General features: G+C 38.0%; 1 protein-coding gene across 1 annotated transcript in view; it reads left to right on the top strand.

The window, feature by feature from the left end:
* Positions 1–17,242, top strand: part of DOCK4 (dedicator of cytokinesis 4) — a 525,552-nt gene that overhangs the window by 367,716 nt on the left and 140,594 nt on the right. The window contains exons 19-21 of the mRNA XM_027838880.1: positions 6,306–6,387; positions 7,772–7,942; positions 9,629–9,821. Coding sequence (XP_027694681.1) covers positions 6,306–6,387; positions 7,772–7,942; positions 9,629–9,821 — 446 coding nt within the window. The remainder of the gene's footprint in view (positions 1–6,305; positions 6,388–7,771; positions 7,943–9,628; positions 9,822–17,242) is intronic.

A 17,242-nucleotide genomic window follows, 5' to 3' on the forward strand; every position in this document is an offset into this window, starting at 1 on the left:
ATATAAATTTAAAAGGTAGGCATAGGAAGAAATGAAGGACAACACATGTAACATTCCCAGAGTCTGAGTCTAATTTAAAACAACTACAACATGAAAAAATCTGGTTGCATCTTATTTAAATTCCCAAGGGAAAAAACAGCTTCCTAAATTATAGTCTTGAACTTAATATGAAACTAAAGGATTAAACGTTATCTCTTTTAATTTTTCATTCATCACCTTACAGTCTAAGGTGGCTCATTTTTTTTCTCCTTGACCATGAGAAATTACATTCATTTTCAGTTTTGAAATATTGACTAACTTCAAGAGGAAAAACTACCTTCTCTGTCATATATGCTAAAGTAAATTAGTTAGCTGTGAAGACTGCTTCTTGCTCCTCATTCAGTTAAAAATTACAGCACACAATAAAACAGATTCCAAAGAAAAGTTGTTGTATCTTTGCCACCTCTGCCCTCACTATCTCACTGGATAATTACTAGCAAATAGCATATGTCTCCTTCAATGTCTAGCCTAGCCACAAAATCACGAGTTGCTAGGTTGTTGGGGCTAAATGTTACGTTAAAGACATCTAGTCTGAACCTTTCCCATTTTACAGATGAGGAACCTGAGACTGTGAGAGGTGACATGATTAACCTGAGGCACACAGCTAATATGGAATATCTGGGGCTCAAATCTAGGACTTTTGACTCAGAGTGCAATGTTTGTTTGATTTTTAATACAACTTAAAGCTTTACTTGCAGTGTTGTTCAGTCGTTTTTTTAGTCGTGTCCAACTCTTAGTGATCCCATTTGAGGTTTTCTTGGCAGAGATACTGGAGTGGTTTGCCTTTTCCTTCACCAGCTCATTTTGCAGAAGAGGAACTAAGGGTTAAGTGACTTGTCCAGAGTCACACAGCTAGGAAGCATCTGAGAGCAGATTTGAACTTGGGAAGATGAGTCTTCCTTACTTCAGACCTGACACTCTAAGCACACATACACTACCTAAGAGATTTGAACCAAAGCCAAAATTCTTAACTCTCAAATCTTTGCTTCACCCACCCTGCTACAGAAGGATAATTGTAAATTAGAAGTCATTATCTTCTACTCAGAATTTGAAATTCATCAGTTCAAGTGAAAGGAAGAAGAAAAGAAAGGAAAGAACATAGGAATGAAGGAGACGGAGGGAGGAAAGCAGCAAGGAAAGAAAGAAGGGGAAAAAAAGTAGGGAGTAGGCTTTAGCCTGACCTTCTTAGCACTGCCTTAATGCAACTATAAGACATGCACCCATCTGACCTAGATTTTACCTGTTACTTCCCAGTTTCTTAGCATACACATGTACTGCCAGTTCAAATTATGCATCAAAATAACATTCAGAGTGTTTTGTTTTTATTGTGCTGCCTTATGGGGTATACAGCACATTTTTGTTTCCAAAAAGAAATAATACACATTGCAAATGCGAATACTCTGAATGGCACATGAGCGCCTTTGGTTTGGCCATTTCCTGGCTTATGTGTTGAAATTTGCTACTCTAATGTTTACATGAGGCGAGTTATTTTTGTGTGTAATTGAATCGATGGGCAATGGCTTGCTCTACTGTCAGTGTGATTTTATGCCCAGGATGAAATGCAACAGCATCAGGAAAGAGGTCAGTGGTGTTCTCACAGCTCTACCATCCTGCCTAAGCACAAATTGGAATTGGAATTTAGAGAGCAGGAGTGTAATTACCTGCATTTCAGATTGGCTAGAGAAGTAGTGGACCAATCATTCCTAACCAGACAAATAAGTACCATGGAATCTTGTGAAACTGTAGGTGGTCAAAGCTCCCTGGAACACCTTGTCTTAAAAATAGCCCCCTCAGCAGCTGTCTGCCCTATGGGCATCTCCATTTATTCACTTCTCACTGAGAGGGAAGAGATTGACCTTTCTAATGACTATGTGACCCATGCATTCTCTTGAGACTAGAGAAGCCGTGTTGATCAAGCAGAAAGAGCACTGGATTTGGGGTCAGAGGACCCAGGTTCAAATCCTGACTCTTCCTCCTTAACCTGTGTTACCTTCAGAAAATCACCAAAATGATGTGGGCCACCAGTTCCTTAGGTATAAAATGAAGGAATTGGTCTAACAGCCTCTAAGGTCCCTTTTTTCTCCAAATCTATAATCCTGTGACTGCCCCAGCTCAAGGTGAAAAATAATTTTCAGAGACCTTAATAAAACAGAATTATGTCTTTGGCCAAAATTGTATCTTTGGACAAAACATTTTGTTCTGTGGAAATTAACTCTCTATGCACAATTAGAATTCTGTGATAAAGAGTGAGAGCACTCTTTGGCATCAAGCCCAATATTCCTATAAATCTACAATGTGCTTTTTTGAAGTCATGGAGGAAATAAATGCATTTGGGAAAAATTTTGTCCTCTTTACTGTGCCTCACGTACACAGACATATACACACTTATTTAATGCCTCTTGATTTCACTGTTAATCCCAAACAGTTTCTAGGGTACATCTCTTTTTTAGGAATGCATCCTAGGACTGGGCCACTTATTATAAGGCTATCTATCAAGTTTTTCTACTAGAAGTTATCCCCTTAATTGTTAAATTGAACTGAAATTCATGCTCCTAAGGCACCTAATTTGCCCTTTCAGTAAACATTAGAAAAGTGTGTGGCCTGAGGGTATAATGGAAGGCTTCATGGAGTAATTGTAGTTTGAGCTAAGTCTCATAGGATGGGTAAAATTTTATCAGATTTAGACATAAGGAAGACTTGCCAGGCATAGGAAATAAAGTAAGCCCAGGTTTGAAGGCAGAGAGCAAAAGATATGAGTGACGCGTTACTGTCAAATTCAATTTGATAAGCATTCATTAATTCATTTCTATGTGGAAGACACTGTGGCAGATATCACAAAACAAAAATGGGAAACTCAAGATGCTTCTGCTATGTACAACATGCTAGGTACATTACTGCTAGGTACAACATGTACACAAATACATATAAGTGAATTTAAAGGGAGGAGAAAATCTTAACAGAGGCAGATCAGGAAAGACTTCCAGATAGGAGGGAATAAGCTGGTCCTGGAAGGAAGCTAAGCTTCTAAGAAGCAGAGGTGAGGAGGAAGAACATTCCAGTTATGGGAAACACCCTGTTCAATAGCACAGAGATGGGACATAGACACCTGAGTTTGGTCAAGAGCCGATTTGTCTAGGACACATAGTATAAAGGGATGCTTTTTGTAATAGCTCTGTAAAGGGAAATAGTTGGTGGAGAGTTTTAATTCAAAACAGAGGCATTGGTGTTTTATCCCAGATGTTCCAGGGAACCATTGAAGATTCTTGAGCAGATGGATAGCAGTGAGACCTTTGCTTTAGGAAAACTTTGGCAGTGATGTGAAGGATGGATTGGAGAGAGGAGAAATTGGAAGTCCAGTTAGACCATTGTAATGTACCAAGAGAGAAGTGATGGGAGCTGAACTAGGATAGTGGCAGTGTTAAAAGATGGGGACGGATTGGAGTAATGATGTGGAGGTAGAATTGACCAGCCTTGGCAAGTGATTGGATATTGGTATGTGTGAGAGAAAAAAAATCAAGAATGACTTTTAGGTTAGGAACCTGGTCAAGGAGAAGGATGGTGGTGGCCTCAAGAGAAATATAGGAGTTTGAAGGTTGCATATATGGATTGAGGTGTTTGAGGATAGTGTCTCAAAGAAGAGGGGAGAAAGAGCTCAAGGGAAAAATAGAAGAAAGAAACTGAAGCAAAGGAATAGGGAGTAGAGTGATATAGAATGGTTTTAAGGTGTAGACCAAGGACAGTGAAAGTGCTCATGATAGAAAGACCCTTTCTTTTATTGGTCAAATAGGAGGCAGTCTTTCTCCTAAAAGTGAACAGGGGAAGGTTGTTCCAGGGGCATGCAGAGATCATAGGACATTTGGATAATCAGTATAGTAAGTATTATAGAAAGCCATTCAAAGAAGAAAAAATGGTTATTGCGTCAATGAGGGCCCAATTAAGATTAGACTAGAGATTATTGTGAGGATTAAAAACAGGTTTAGGAGGAGTAAAGGATATAAGAACAGGAGATCCTGGTCCATGAGAGGGATTTCAGAATTTGGATCATGGAGGTAGTGTTATTATTATAGGTCATGGTAAGATAAAAGTTTGACCATTCCTATAGGGGTGGATGAGGTGGATTAAAGATATAGGTCATGGGAGTTGACAAGATTGATAAACTGGGAAACCAGGTTGTTAGAAGGGACATCAACATACATAAATTTAAGTCTACAATTATGAAGTCAGAAGTATTGAGGGAGAGAGGAAGACAATGAGCAAAGTATTGAGTCTTCTTGAGAATAGAGATAGGATAACCTGAAGGCCAATAGATAAATGTAGCAAGGATCTGTACTGAATGATATAGACAGTGGAGACCTCAAAGGTGGGGAGTTTGCTAAAGGATAGCAAGAAGAGTTGGGGTGGAATTGGCAGTGAAAACCGAGAAATATATTTACTACTATTCTTGGCCCAGTATGTTGGCATGTGGATGAGGCAGAGAAGAGAGAAGAGGTGTCCTGTAGCGAAAGGTTGACCAGGGCTGTTGGTACATCTGGAGAGGGCCAGTTTTCCATGAATATTATGAGATGGAAAATGTATGACAGGGAGATAGGACAAAGGGAAATGTGTTAATGATAGATCAGTGGGATCCAACTAGTGTAGTGGGACTGAGGAACAGAGAATAGGGAATCTGGAGAGATGAGTTTGAGGTAGAGGGCCCTGATCGAGTAGTAACTGAGGAAGGATGGAGTTTTAGCTTTGGCATATGGTGACTCCAAACCACAGGGATTAAAGGAGGAAAAGGTGGGACTTTGTTAGCCATAGGTTGAATGAAATAGCAGATGACTGAAAATTCTACCCTCAGGGATCTTGAGGTTGTGGAGGAAAGGGTCAGTTTTTTTTTTTTTTAATCTCATCTGTGAGGAAAAGAAAGGTGCATCAGCAAGAAGATTGGTTAGTAAATCCCTGATGATTACATTCCTAGGAGTATGACTTTACTCACATTCAATGCCAGTTCTTTTGTTTTATCCCAAAATGGCAGTTTTAACACCCAAGCTCCTCCCAGTCCCACAACATTTAGGATGGGTCCCCCACAGGATGGCTACCCCATATTGAATGTACTTTGTGCAACTACATCCCTAAAATTGTAGCTCATGAGCTCTCACTGATATTTTTACCTTTAATAGGCAGCCAGAGGGCACAGTTGGCTCAAAGAAAGATATTTACTGAAAAGGCATAGTAATAAAAGTAGCACAAAAATATTTCCCCCATAAATCTGGGGTATACTCTTCCACAAATACACCACACATAAATGATAAAAATGGTCACATGTAAAGGGCATAAGTGGAGAGGCCCACCTGCAGGGAGTATGTAACCAAGGACAAGATACCCTCCATATGGAAGATGCATTTGGCTCTTGGATCACCTGGTATGTGAGGACTTAGTCCCGGATAGGGTCCTGGCAATAAGAGTCCGGGGATCTCAGTACTCAGAGATTGTGAGGCTAATTGTTGTTTGTTTGTTTGTTTTTGCTTTTCCCAAATGACTCAGTTGAGTAGAAAAATAGGCAATGCCTCTATATATGGCAACAGGTTCCATAGCAAGTAAGATATCAAATTCAGCCCCTGAGCACTTAGTGATAATGGAGGACTCTTAAGTTATTGGAGTGACACAGGGCAAAGTAATTGCAGCATCCATGTGGTTTAGAGCATGAAAGCTGTAAAAATCTATCCATGAAAATGGCCAAAAGTCTAAAATTGGAAAGAACCTTAGCGGTCTGCCTCTCTCATTTTTATAAATTAGGAAACTGAGACCCAGAGTGGTCAAGTTGATTAGGCTAAGTTTGCACAGGTTACAGAGTTGGGAATCAAATTCAAGTCCTTGCTAAGCAAATCTAGCATTCTTTCCATTGTCCCATGTGACTATAATTGTTTTGAAAGCAATGTTTAAAAAAATAATATAAATTGAGGGCATAAAGAAAATCCATGTGGGGGGGAGAGGCTAAGGCAGAGTTTTTCCTCTCCGGCTTTAGAAGAAATGATGATGTTGCAGAGTTAGGTAGGGGAAATTGAGGTTATTACTCATTGGCAACATGACAGATCTAAAATTAAGGGTCTGTTAAGACCTATAATCATCCACAGTCATCAATTAGTGATATTCCTGACAAGAAAAGAATCCTTCCAACAATCACAGTAGATATTTAATTTGGGTATTTGAATTTTACATTGATTATTAATTATTATGAGAATTAGGAAAAATCCATTCACTGCCTATTTTCCCTCTATTTTTAGAGATCTTATAAAAGTTCTCAAGTGGTATGTGGACAGAATAACAGAAGCAGAGAGACAGGAACATATCCAGGAAGTTCTAAAGGTAAATACAGCACAACTAACAAATGCCCTAAACAGAGTTTTTCCCTTTATGCAAAGGGACTGATGGTGATAGATTAATAAAGTTCATGCTTGTGGCATTTAATTTTGGGATTTTGAAATTATGGCTCCCCCAGAGAGGTAAGAATTTTATATCTTCTTTGAGCTTTTATTTCTTCATACTTTTCTCAGAATCTGCCGATTATTTTGGATTAGTGGGGAGGAAGAACTAAAGAAAGTGGTGGTGCCCACATACTGTACAGAGGTGTATTAAGATCCTATTTCTTCAATCATGGCACCAACTTCCTCTGCTGGAACCATATTGGAATTATTATACTCAAAATTTTCACATCAGATAGGATGAATCAGTGAGGATAAAGAGGACCAGAAGATTTGTGATTATCAATCATTCCATTGGAATGTCTGGATATAAACTCACACAGTTCACTTATTAATTGTGTACCTTAGGGTTTGTTCAATTAAAAATGCAAAAGACAACTCCTTCCTTTGTCCCCATTAACTTCCATGTTGGGAAAATCCTTTTTCTTTAAATAAAGAAATAAAATCTTGAAAGCTTTTTGGTTGTCTAAAAATTGACATCCAAATTAAAACAAGGTGTTATTCCTATTCATATTGTACTGTCTGATATTAGAAGAGAAGGCCAAAGGGCATTAACATTTTGTAAAGTAATTATTGTGCAACATTATTAAATTACTTTAGGAGTATTGAACAAAAAGCCCAAGACTTAAATAAAAATGTAATGAGGATAAAATCATTTATGGAAGGTTAACATCTCTTTGTTAAATATATTCCAAACTAATGTTCATGTTATCTATTCCCTTTTGATGTTCATATTTCCAAATAAAATTCAATTGAAAAAATTGGTTTTTCTAATAATAATAATTGCTGACATTTGCTTAGAATTTTAAAATTTGTAAAGTGCTTTTTGTATGTCAATTCATTTGAGTCTCAGAGCAACTCTGAAGTCAATACTGCAAATATTATTATCTCCATTTTATCAATGAGGAAATAGTGACTGACAGAAGTTAGTGTGCATGTCAGGAAAGACATTTGAACCCAGTTCTTTCAGAGTCCATATTCAGCATTCTGTAAACTCTGCCAGGCTGAATCATGTAGTGTTTCTGGTAATCCCTCTTTTTTTTTTTTTAATCTCATTGGAGTGTTGGGGAAAGTCCTTCCTAAAATGAAAAGGTTCAAAATATCTATTGGGCCTTATTTTTTAGAACAAGGGTTGATAAATGTCTACTCTCTTCTTTCATTTGAAAAACTCTTTTGAATGATCTCTTGGGGAGTGGGAGCTGTGCCATTTGTTAAGGTGCCTGGGTTTCCTTTTGATGTAGGTGTTTTTTTTTTTCCTTCACTTTTAGGCACAGGAATATATTTTTAAGTATATCGTTCAATCTCGAAGGTTGTTTTCTCTTGCCACTGGTGGACAAAATGAAGAAGAATTTCGCTGCTGCATTCAGGAGCTCCTCATGTCAGTACGATTCTTCCTTTCCCAGGAAAGCAAAGGGTCTGGAGCTTTGTCTCAGTCACAGGTAATTTTTGATAACTGCTGAATAGGGGGGAAAGGTGTTTGCAGTTTATTTATTTTTACATAGAAACATAATTTAGCTTCATCTTATAGCTGCACCTGTCGTGATTTAGAACAGTTTTTTTTCTTCATTCCATCAGCCCTAAATAGCAGAACTTAGTTGCTTTATTTTCAACTTTTTCCTATCTGAATTGAAAAGATACTGTGATTTGCATTAGCATCATTTCTGGTTGCCAGAAAGGCTATTGGTGGCTGGACAGCTTATTCCCATCACTGTTGTAGAAGGAATTTCACCAGAGTCAATATGGTTTTGATTATCTTCCTGAAACCCTGAGCTGCCTTTTCACCTCATCTCTTGAACTCTGGCCCCCGATTACATGGGCCGAGGGCAAACTGCATGCTGTGGTACTTACATGCTCCCTCACTGTCCTGTGGCAGTCTACAGTGACTGCTACAACTGCCTGATGTCAAACTAGGGTCTAGAGGAGAAGGTACTCAACCTGGAGCATGATGGAGAAGCCCCAGAGTAGTAGAGCCAGGTGAGAAGTGAGGACGCATCTGAGCCAAGCTCTTTCCTTAAATAGAAGTTTGGAGTTTTGGGTCCCATCCTCCAATCAGAGGGACATAGACAGTAGGAACTCTACCTCTCCCATCCCCAGGAAGTTAATGGGGACAAATTATAGTTTTAAAATCAGTTCCCCCAGGTTATATAGACTAGTAATAACAGGTTGGAGAGCGTAATGTAGCATTAAGTATACTTGAATTGGTTACTCACCTAAATCATGCTTCTGGACTTTTTGTGAGTGTAGTTAACTAGCTCTTAAAGGAAGCCAGTTTGATAAAGTATAATAATTCCTTGTTTGTATAGGACTTCATGGTGTTCTAAGTGCATTCATGTGTCATGTCATTTCATCATCACAACAAACTCTTCAGGGAGGCAGGACAAGTACCAGGTAGTAAGACATTAGTAGTTATCTCCTCCCATATCGTGGGGGTTAGGAGTGCAGTACCCCCATGATCTGGAAAATCCATGTAAAATCTTTTGGTCCTCCCTGCCAGAGAAGAAATCTGAATTATTATGTTATTAAAAGACAAAATAAGTTAGTATTATATGATACTTTACCTATATTTTATGCATTCCTGAGTTTCTAAACTTTTTCTATGATGTCTGCTGGCCTGCATGTGTCATCTGGGGCTTCCACAAAACCCTCAAAAACATTCCCTTTTAATCTCTTATGCCAATCTTCGATATATGGAAACCACAATGGGGAAAGTTGTGACGTGGAAGGGATAACTGTAGTGACCTTCTCTAAGGTCACACCTCTAGTCAGTGGCAGAGCTGAAAAATAGAAGCCAGATCCTCTGTATTCTGGTTGGGTGCTCTTCCCACAACCCAGTGCTGCCCCCTGCTGATGCTGGGTTTTCCCCAAACCTTCTACCATTATCAGTGAATTTCCCAAATTTCCAGTTCTTTCGGTGTTCTAGCCACTACACTTAAAAAAATTAACAATCGATAATTTTACCTCTTCTTTTTGAGGTACTCTACATTTTCTCTAATCTACCACCCCCTCCATCATTTAAAATACTTAAGATAATCCATCAGAACACTGAGATTTAAAAACTCATTTCATGTAGTAATTTGAGGTTAATTTTAATTCTTTTTCCTTCCTCTTTTTTTTATTTTTTTAAGGCTGTGTTCCTGAGCTCCTTCCCAGCAGTGTATTCTGAGCTGTTGAAACTCTTTGATGTTCGTGAGGTAGCAAACTTAGTGCATGATACTCTGGGCAGTCTGCCAACAATCATGCATGTGGATGACTCGCTTCAAGCTGTGAAGCTTCAGTGTATTGGAAAAACAGTGGAAAGCCAGCTATATACTAACCCCGGTAAGATGATAATTCTCTAGGGTGAAACAAACTCTCTAGAAAACTCATCGTGTCTTGCTTTCACAGGTCAGCAGAAACCTATAAAAACATTCTGAAAACCCCAGTTCAGAAAAGCATCATTGATGTGGAATATTGAAGCTAAATTATTTTTTATCCATGTTAAAAGCATGACTAGCAACATTTCTGTTTCCAGAAAGAATAAACCATAATGATGACATCTTGGACTCTAAGCGCACGCTTTATTCTGAATTTGTGTGGCAAACTTGCATATTTGTGTTGAAAGTTTCGTTTTCAAACTTGAATGAGGGATCAAGTAAGATTTTTTTTTCAAAGCTTATGAAGAAAAAATAATAGGAAATTGGTATAATAAAGGGCATCAGTAAAACACAGAGAAAGAAAATGAATAGGGATTTTTTTGTTTCATTTTTTTCTAAAATCAACATTTTGGGACTAATTTCATGAAAACAGTCCTTTTCCTAGGAAAGTAGATTTTTTATTAGGGAAGTTGGGGATCCTGGATATACGCCATGTTTTTTTGTATCCGTTTAACCGTTTTGAATAATAGCACATTGCTTGAGCAGTCACACAAATAATTGCTATTATCTTTTGATCATGAGTTGAGCTGTTGCTTTTTGTTATTTTGTAGACTGAGTGCCAGTGAGAGGTTAGAGACTGCTGAGTGCTCTGTGTGTGACTACGTACCAAAGGAGTGCTTGACCCACAGGATGGCCCAGAAGTTTGGCAAGTGGACAAACAGGGCTAAAGAGGCATATAAAAGCAGCACTTTTGAAGAAAGAAAATATGAGAGATGATTTTTGAAACAGTTCCAGGAATGTTTTTCTAGTCTACTAACAGATTATAATAGTTCATCTTGAGTCCAAAATAACAGTAAACCAAGAAATTTATTCTAGTGACTTGCAGAGTATGTGTTATTCTTTCAAATACACACACACACATGCACATGCACACACATGAGCACACTAAAGCACCTACTATGTGCAGAACATTAGGCCTTAATCAAGATTTTTTTTTTTTCTAAGAGGTTACCAATACAAATCCCTATCCTCAGACAGCTTATTGTCTGGTAATACAGACAACTTCAGCCTAAGTTACCACTTAAATTTTACAAATGTAATCTGGTGTCCTAAGTCCTTTATCCCTTGGAGAGGATAAAAGGTTCCTAAATAAGGTAGAAAAAATGAAGTAATGGACTAGAGATTCAGAATGAGTTATACATTCTCAGACATAGCCAATGAATTGATATTTTTTTTTTCCTCCTGGACTATCCATATTTGTTAAGACTTCATTCTGGGGGGAGGCGGGGAGAGGGAGAGGGAAAGGGAAAGGAATAAACTATTAATTACCTGCTATGGGCCAGGCACTATGCTAGGTGCTTTACAAATATTATCTCATTTGGTCCTCACACCAATCCTAGGAGGTTTGTGCTATTATTATCCCCATTTCACAGAGGGGCAAATAGGGTAGGCTAGTGGGGAACAATAGATTGATTAGCTGGAAAAAAAACCAGTATCAACAAGATTTTTTAAAAACTGCACAAAAGAAAAATAGTGCAATAGGGAACAGAAAAATTAGAGCACAGTTGTTACCACTTTGTTAGATTTTATATAATATATATGCATATGTATGTAATATATGTGACTTATATAAACACATACACACATATTTTTAAACTATACAAGACCTCTTTCATGTTCTTCATATATGGAAATGTTGGTGTTTATTGATTTCTAATTTCATAATAAAAAAGAAAATTAATTGAAAAGCAAAGAAATAATCTAGGGAAGAAGCCAGCAAGAAAAGATTCCATAGGGGCAGGTAGGACTCAGAGCCAGTATTAGTTCTTTAATTTAGTAAATGGAAGAGTGGAACAGAGATGAGACCCTCCCACTGGAGCAATACAACAAGCATGCAGTCTTCTCTTGGTGGAGAGTGAAGCTGGCTTCTCTCTGATGAAACAACAGAAGCTCATGTTCAGTATATAGACCCTCACAAGTAAGAAGAATCCAAGTAATACCTCTAGGAAGGGAGAAATAGTGGTTGGTGGTTCCATACTGAGCAGTACAGATGCTTTCATATTGGAGCTGAAATAGTTAATCAGGCTCATAGAATTAGAACTATAAGGGAGCTTAGAGAAAATGAAGGGCTTCCAGCCAGATGGAAGATATGAATCATACCTTCCTAATACAACTTTCCCATGGTTATACCAGTAATGATTAGGGAGCCCAAATTCCCAGGTGCCAAATCCAGTATTACCACACTGCTTCTCTTTACAGTATAGCAGAATGCACCTGTCTATCAGCTCTAGTCTTTTTCTCCCTTGGACAATACTGGACAATTACTGACAAATTTTTTTACTCACTATTTTCAATATTATTTCTCAGTCAGCAAAATCACTTTACGACATCATCTGACAGTTTACCTGTTACAATTAATTAAATTACAGTTTAACTCATCAGCTATACTTTACATTGATAGTTTGCTGATTAGATTTTGAAGAGGCATTGTAGGCTTACAGGACAAGCTTTAGCAAGCTTAGGATTGTCATTCATGTTTGGCCATCATTTTTTTCAGTTTGTTTTCTTTTGTTCATGGTTAATCTCATTCATTTCATTTGAATCTTGTTAAATTCAGAAGGGTACTAAAAAGCACTGTCTACATTTTTATTTTTGTACAAATTTCCAATCATCTTCCCTGCCATTCCTATACTCCAAAAGAGCTAAGTAGGTATTTGTAGATGGTTTCAGAATTTCTGGAAATTTTATCTCTCTCCTTTGAGATAAATCCAGGGAGGTACTTCCTGGGCGTGAGAGAAGACCAAAGAAGCCTTGAGCATACAGATAAAGGGCTCCAAAACCTAATGTAGGGATCTTGGAAGTTAATCTGCAGCATTTACAGCCTTTTTAAGGAGGAGATTGGCAGGGTCAGCCTGGTGACTTGACAGCTTTGGCAGCAGCACTCAGAAGATATTGGATGGTAGGGATTGGTTAGAAGTGTGGGTAGGGAGATGATCAAGGAGAAGGTTATGATAACCCAGCCATGATACGATAAGGGCCTGGCAAAGACTTGGATATTAGACTCACAACCTCTGCAAGATCAGTCTGTTAGTACTAGGATCTTCACATTTATTTCTGTTTTGTTTACGCTGCTTGATGCTTGGTGATTACTTTAGCAGCAATCTGCAGGTGCAGCTAAGCTATTTTCTTGTTAAGTAAAAGTCCTGTGTGTCTGTTCAGCTTCTGAATAATTAGGTGATTGATCAAGCTAATACACAGAAGTAGACTTAAGGATTCACTATACATACTAAACATATGCTATTGATAAGAAGCTTGCATTAAAAAAAATTCCCAAAGCCTAAAAAGTCATATTAGTTTTTTTTTTTAATCTTCCCAATGTGGGAAAAAATTCTTAAGAAAGTATAAAAAGGGTTTTATTGTTTTGCATCAATAAAGCCACCAATTCTTGCTACCAGACTGTGCAACTTTCTTTGAGACTGGGGTAAATTTGTAAAGGTTATGTTGAAAGTACATTCCAGAGTTACTTCCCATAAATTAATGGGCTCCCCTGGTTCTGTGCCATAACATGCCAGAAGGATGTTTGGTGGGTGGTATCTATTATTCTGGCAACAGCTTTGAAAATAAAGGCTTACTACATTTGATGGGTGCTTAGTAGTTTTTCCTGAGAACTGTGGTTAAGGTGCAATTTTTATCGATTTTTATTGCAGCAAGAGCTATAGAGTTTTGTTTGCACTTCCAAAACTGATTTGGTTTAAAACTTTGCTGCTAACCAGATGTTAGCTAAAGGGGCTGATGGGCCTTGAAGCAGCCACACTAGGGACACTCCAGCTGCTTCCCGTATGGTGCTGACTGTGATGGCTAGGGATAATATTAAGTAACAATGATAAATATACTTCAAAACATAAATTGGCAAACTTTTTTTTTCATATTGGCTATAAAATGTTAAAAAGCACAGAGAAAATGCTGTGTAATTATAATGACCAGGTTTGGCTTTAGAGAAAAGTGGTAAAGACATACCTTCTACCTTTTACTACAGATAGGGAGGTGGGGTAGTTATGCTTATGGACTATTGCGCATTCTGTCAAACAGAGGTGATTTGTTTATTTTGTGGAATTTTTTTCTCATTCTTTTTAGAATTTTCTTTGAAAGGATAGCTGGCTAGGTGAGAGGAGGGTATATTTAGAAACAAATGAGGTGTTAAAGGCAAAAGATAATTTAAAATGTATATGTGTGTGTGTGTGTGTGTGTGTGTACATGTACATCTCTTTGCATGTGTGTGAATGTAGGAGTATTAAAGAGTGTACAGATATTTTCCATTAGTCCAACAATAAGCTTTGACTAAAAGCAGTCAGGTTTTGACCTTGAAAACCCTTATTATTTCCTTTGCATACTTTCTACTTATCACCAATCCCTTTCACATCATACTAACCTCTGATTGGGCTCTGCCATATTGGGAAAACTCTTGCTTCAGGGCTGCCGTGTTGTCTCCAACTAGCAGAGTCTTGAGAGCATTTGCCAAAAACTTATCTCAAGTCCAAGTTTCTGAATTATTTTAAGGGTTTTCCCATATAATAGTAAAAATGATGTTGAACTCACATGTTAGCACTGATGCCTAAACTGAAGTAACTAGTTTTGCAGATGTATGTTTATGCTCTAAATGATATTTAATTTTTTCCTTAGGGAAGACAAAATGGAACCAAAATAAAAATAGAATATCCAGTGTCATTTCTGAGTCTGTACATAGAATCAATAAGATCACAGTTGACAAGTCAGTACCATACTTTTTCATAAATTGGTTCATTTATATCTTACTATGGTTCTCCTTATGTTCCCCTGTGAACTGAAAGGGATCCTAGGTTCTTGAAGGATATGTCAGCAGAAAACAAACCCTGGCAGATCCTAGCAAGCTGAAAAGGTTTCAAGTTTCAGCCCAGTGACAGGTTGCATGAACCATTTTGAACAAAGGCAACTGATACAGGCCATTTACTTAGGGGTGGAGAGGTGATGACCATCATCTGTGGAAGAACTATCTCAACTGATGAAATGATGATTCCATTTGAAATAACGATTCATGAGCTTTGTGTCACTCTCAAAGCATTTTGTGCAAGCTTTCTGATCCTATTTATCATATTTGTAAAAATACTGTTCAGTATAAAAGAGCATAAACCTTAGACCCATCGTGTTTTGGGGAAGGAGAAAGAGAAAAGAATACTCATCCCTCTAGCAATATGGTACAGTAAGCAGAAGTGTGAAATTCACCTCCCAGGTGTCAGGCAAAACTTCCAAATGGAATTGGAAATTATTCAACTAAATAAGTAAAAGCACAAGAGAGCATATATCATGTTAATTTGTGGTTTTCTAAGTCAATATGTAACTGGCAGGGATCCATTTTATTTGAATTTGACACCACTGGTATAGTGGAAAGAACATTGAACTTCTAATCTAGGGTTTTAGCCCCTGTTTTACCATTTACAAACCATGTGAACTTAGTCAATTGCCTCTCTGAGCCTGCTTCCTCAACTGTAAAATGGAGGTCATGACATTTGGGCTACTTTAACAGAGTTGTTGTGAGAATTATGTAGACTGAATAATTTCATGGCCTTGAGCAAGTCACTATATCTGAAGGCCTCAGTTTCCTTCCAAAGTGAGGAGACTGGATTAGATGATCTCTAATGTCCCTTCAGTCTCTGACATTTATGAAAATCCTTTCTAGGAAGATAATGTCTGTGTAAGCACTTTGAAAGTATTTTTCCTCTGTAAGGTGGAGTTGCTACTGTTATCATTCTTAATGATGGTATCTCATTCTCAGAATATTTCCTTTATAATCCCTGTATAATTAGGTATGTCTTGGCTGGGTCTACCATTGCACATGTGGTACATGGAAAGAATGGGGGCTATCTCCAGTCATTCTGATCTACATCTTGCCACTGGACTCAGATGATTCCAGAGGAGAAAGTGAGGCTGGTGACCTTGCACAGCCCTCCTTCACTTAAATCCTATTCACTTGCAAGTCATAGCATCATCTTCCTGATGTCATGGTCATCTTTGAGAATTAAGGACAAACAACAACATGAAAAGAATGCTATTTGTTACAGGCCTTGTGATCTGAAAAATTATTGACTGTTGGTTTTTTTAAACATGTTTTAAAAAATATTGCTATCACTTCCCAAAGACTTCTTTCCCCTCAAATAGAATCTCCCCATGTAACAAAGATTATAATTAAGCAAAACAAACCAATACGAGCCATATACTCCAATGTATACTCCATTTCAAACTCATTAGTCTTACCATGTCCTCACTGAGAGAAGAGGGCTATGTTTCACCATAAGTCTTTTTAGAACAAAGATTGATTGTTGCATTGGTCAGATTTCTACTGTCTTTCAACATTGTTTTCTTTTGCATTGTTGGGCTAATTGTTCTCGGTTTTGCTTACTGCATTCTGCTTCCATTCATAAACATCTCCCCAAATTTCACTGAACTCTTCATCATCATCTTTTTGTCATCTTTTCTCATAGTACAGTAAATAATCCATTGTATTCATATACCACAGTTTGTTCAGCTTGATTTCACAATCAGCTCCCGACATAGCACATCCAGATGGGAAAAAAAAAAATTTGGCCATCATAAAAATAATGAGCCTCTTTATCATGACCTACCCTGACTGTCTTCAAATGGGAAGATAATAGACTCCCAAACCACGGTTTAGGGGCATTTCAGCAGAACTCATGTGAACAAATTGAGGCTTTCCTAGAGAACAACCTTTTGCGGGAGGAGACACTGTGCTGTCCATCCTGCATACCCAAGATAAAGTAGGAAGACTGATTCCACAGGCAATCTACTTTGTCACACTGTGTATTGCCATTCTTTTTCCCTGTGAGGGAATTCCTACATAGGGGACATGACTGGAAAGAAAAGTTGGTGACTTGTAGTTCTGTCTAAATGGAGTACACTTGAAGTGTGTCCATCCTTTCCTTAGCTTTTGTAGCTATTTTTGGAGAGGCTTGATGCCTAATTATGGCTCTCTCTAATCTACTCCTAGATTGCCTTAGTCAGGAAAATTTCTTTCTCTGTGTTTGCTTGGCCTTCCTTCTTGAGTTCTATCTGCTTCAGCAGAACATTCTGCCCATCTTGTTTCTAATCATCTCCACGTGAGATTGCCATGCTTCAGCTGCTGAGGTGTCTTGCTGGCATCCAACTTATTTATATTCCCTGTCTGGTGAGGATGAGCTGTGGTGGCCATATGGACACGACTCATTTTAATATCACTCCTACTCATGCCAAAATGCTGATTTATAGGATCCCTGGCCGGAGTCCTATTCTTAGAGGAAGCAAAGATCAGCTTATGTCTTTGTCTGAGAGTCACTTAGGAGAGAAACTTTTAAAATT

The sequence above is a fragment of the Vombatus ursinus genome, unplaced genomic scaffold, assembly GCF_900497805.2.
Source record: "Vombatus ursinus unplaced genomic scaffold, bare-nosed wombat genome assembly UNPS02014830.1, whole genome shotgun sequence".
NCBI lineage: Eukaryota > Metazoa > Chordata > Mammalia > Diprotodontia > Vombatidae > Vombatus > Vombatus ursinus.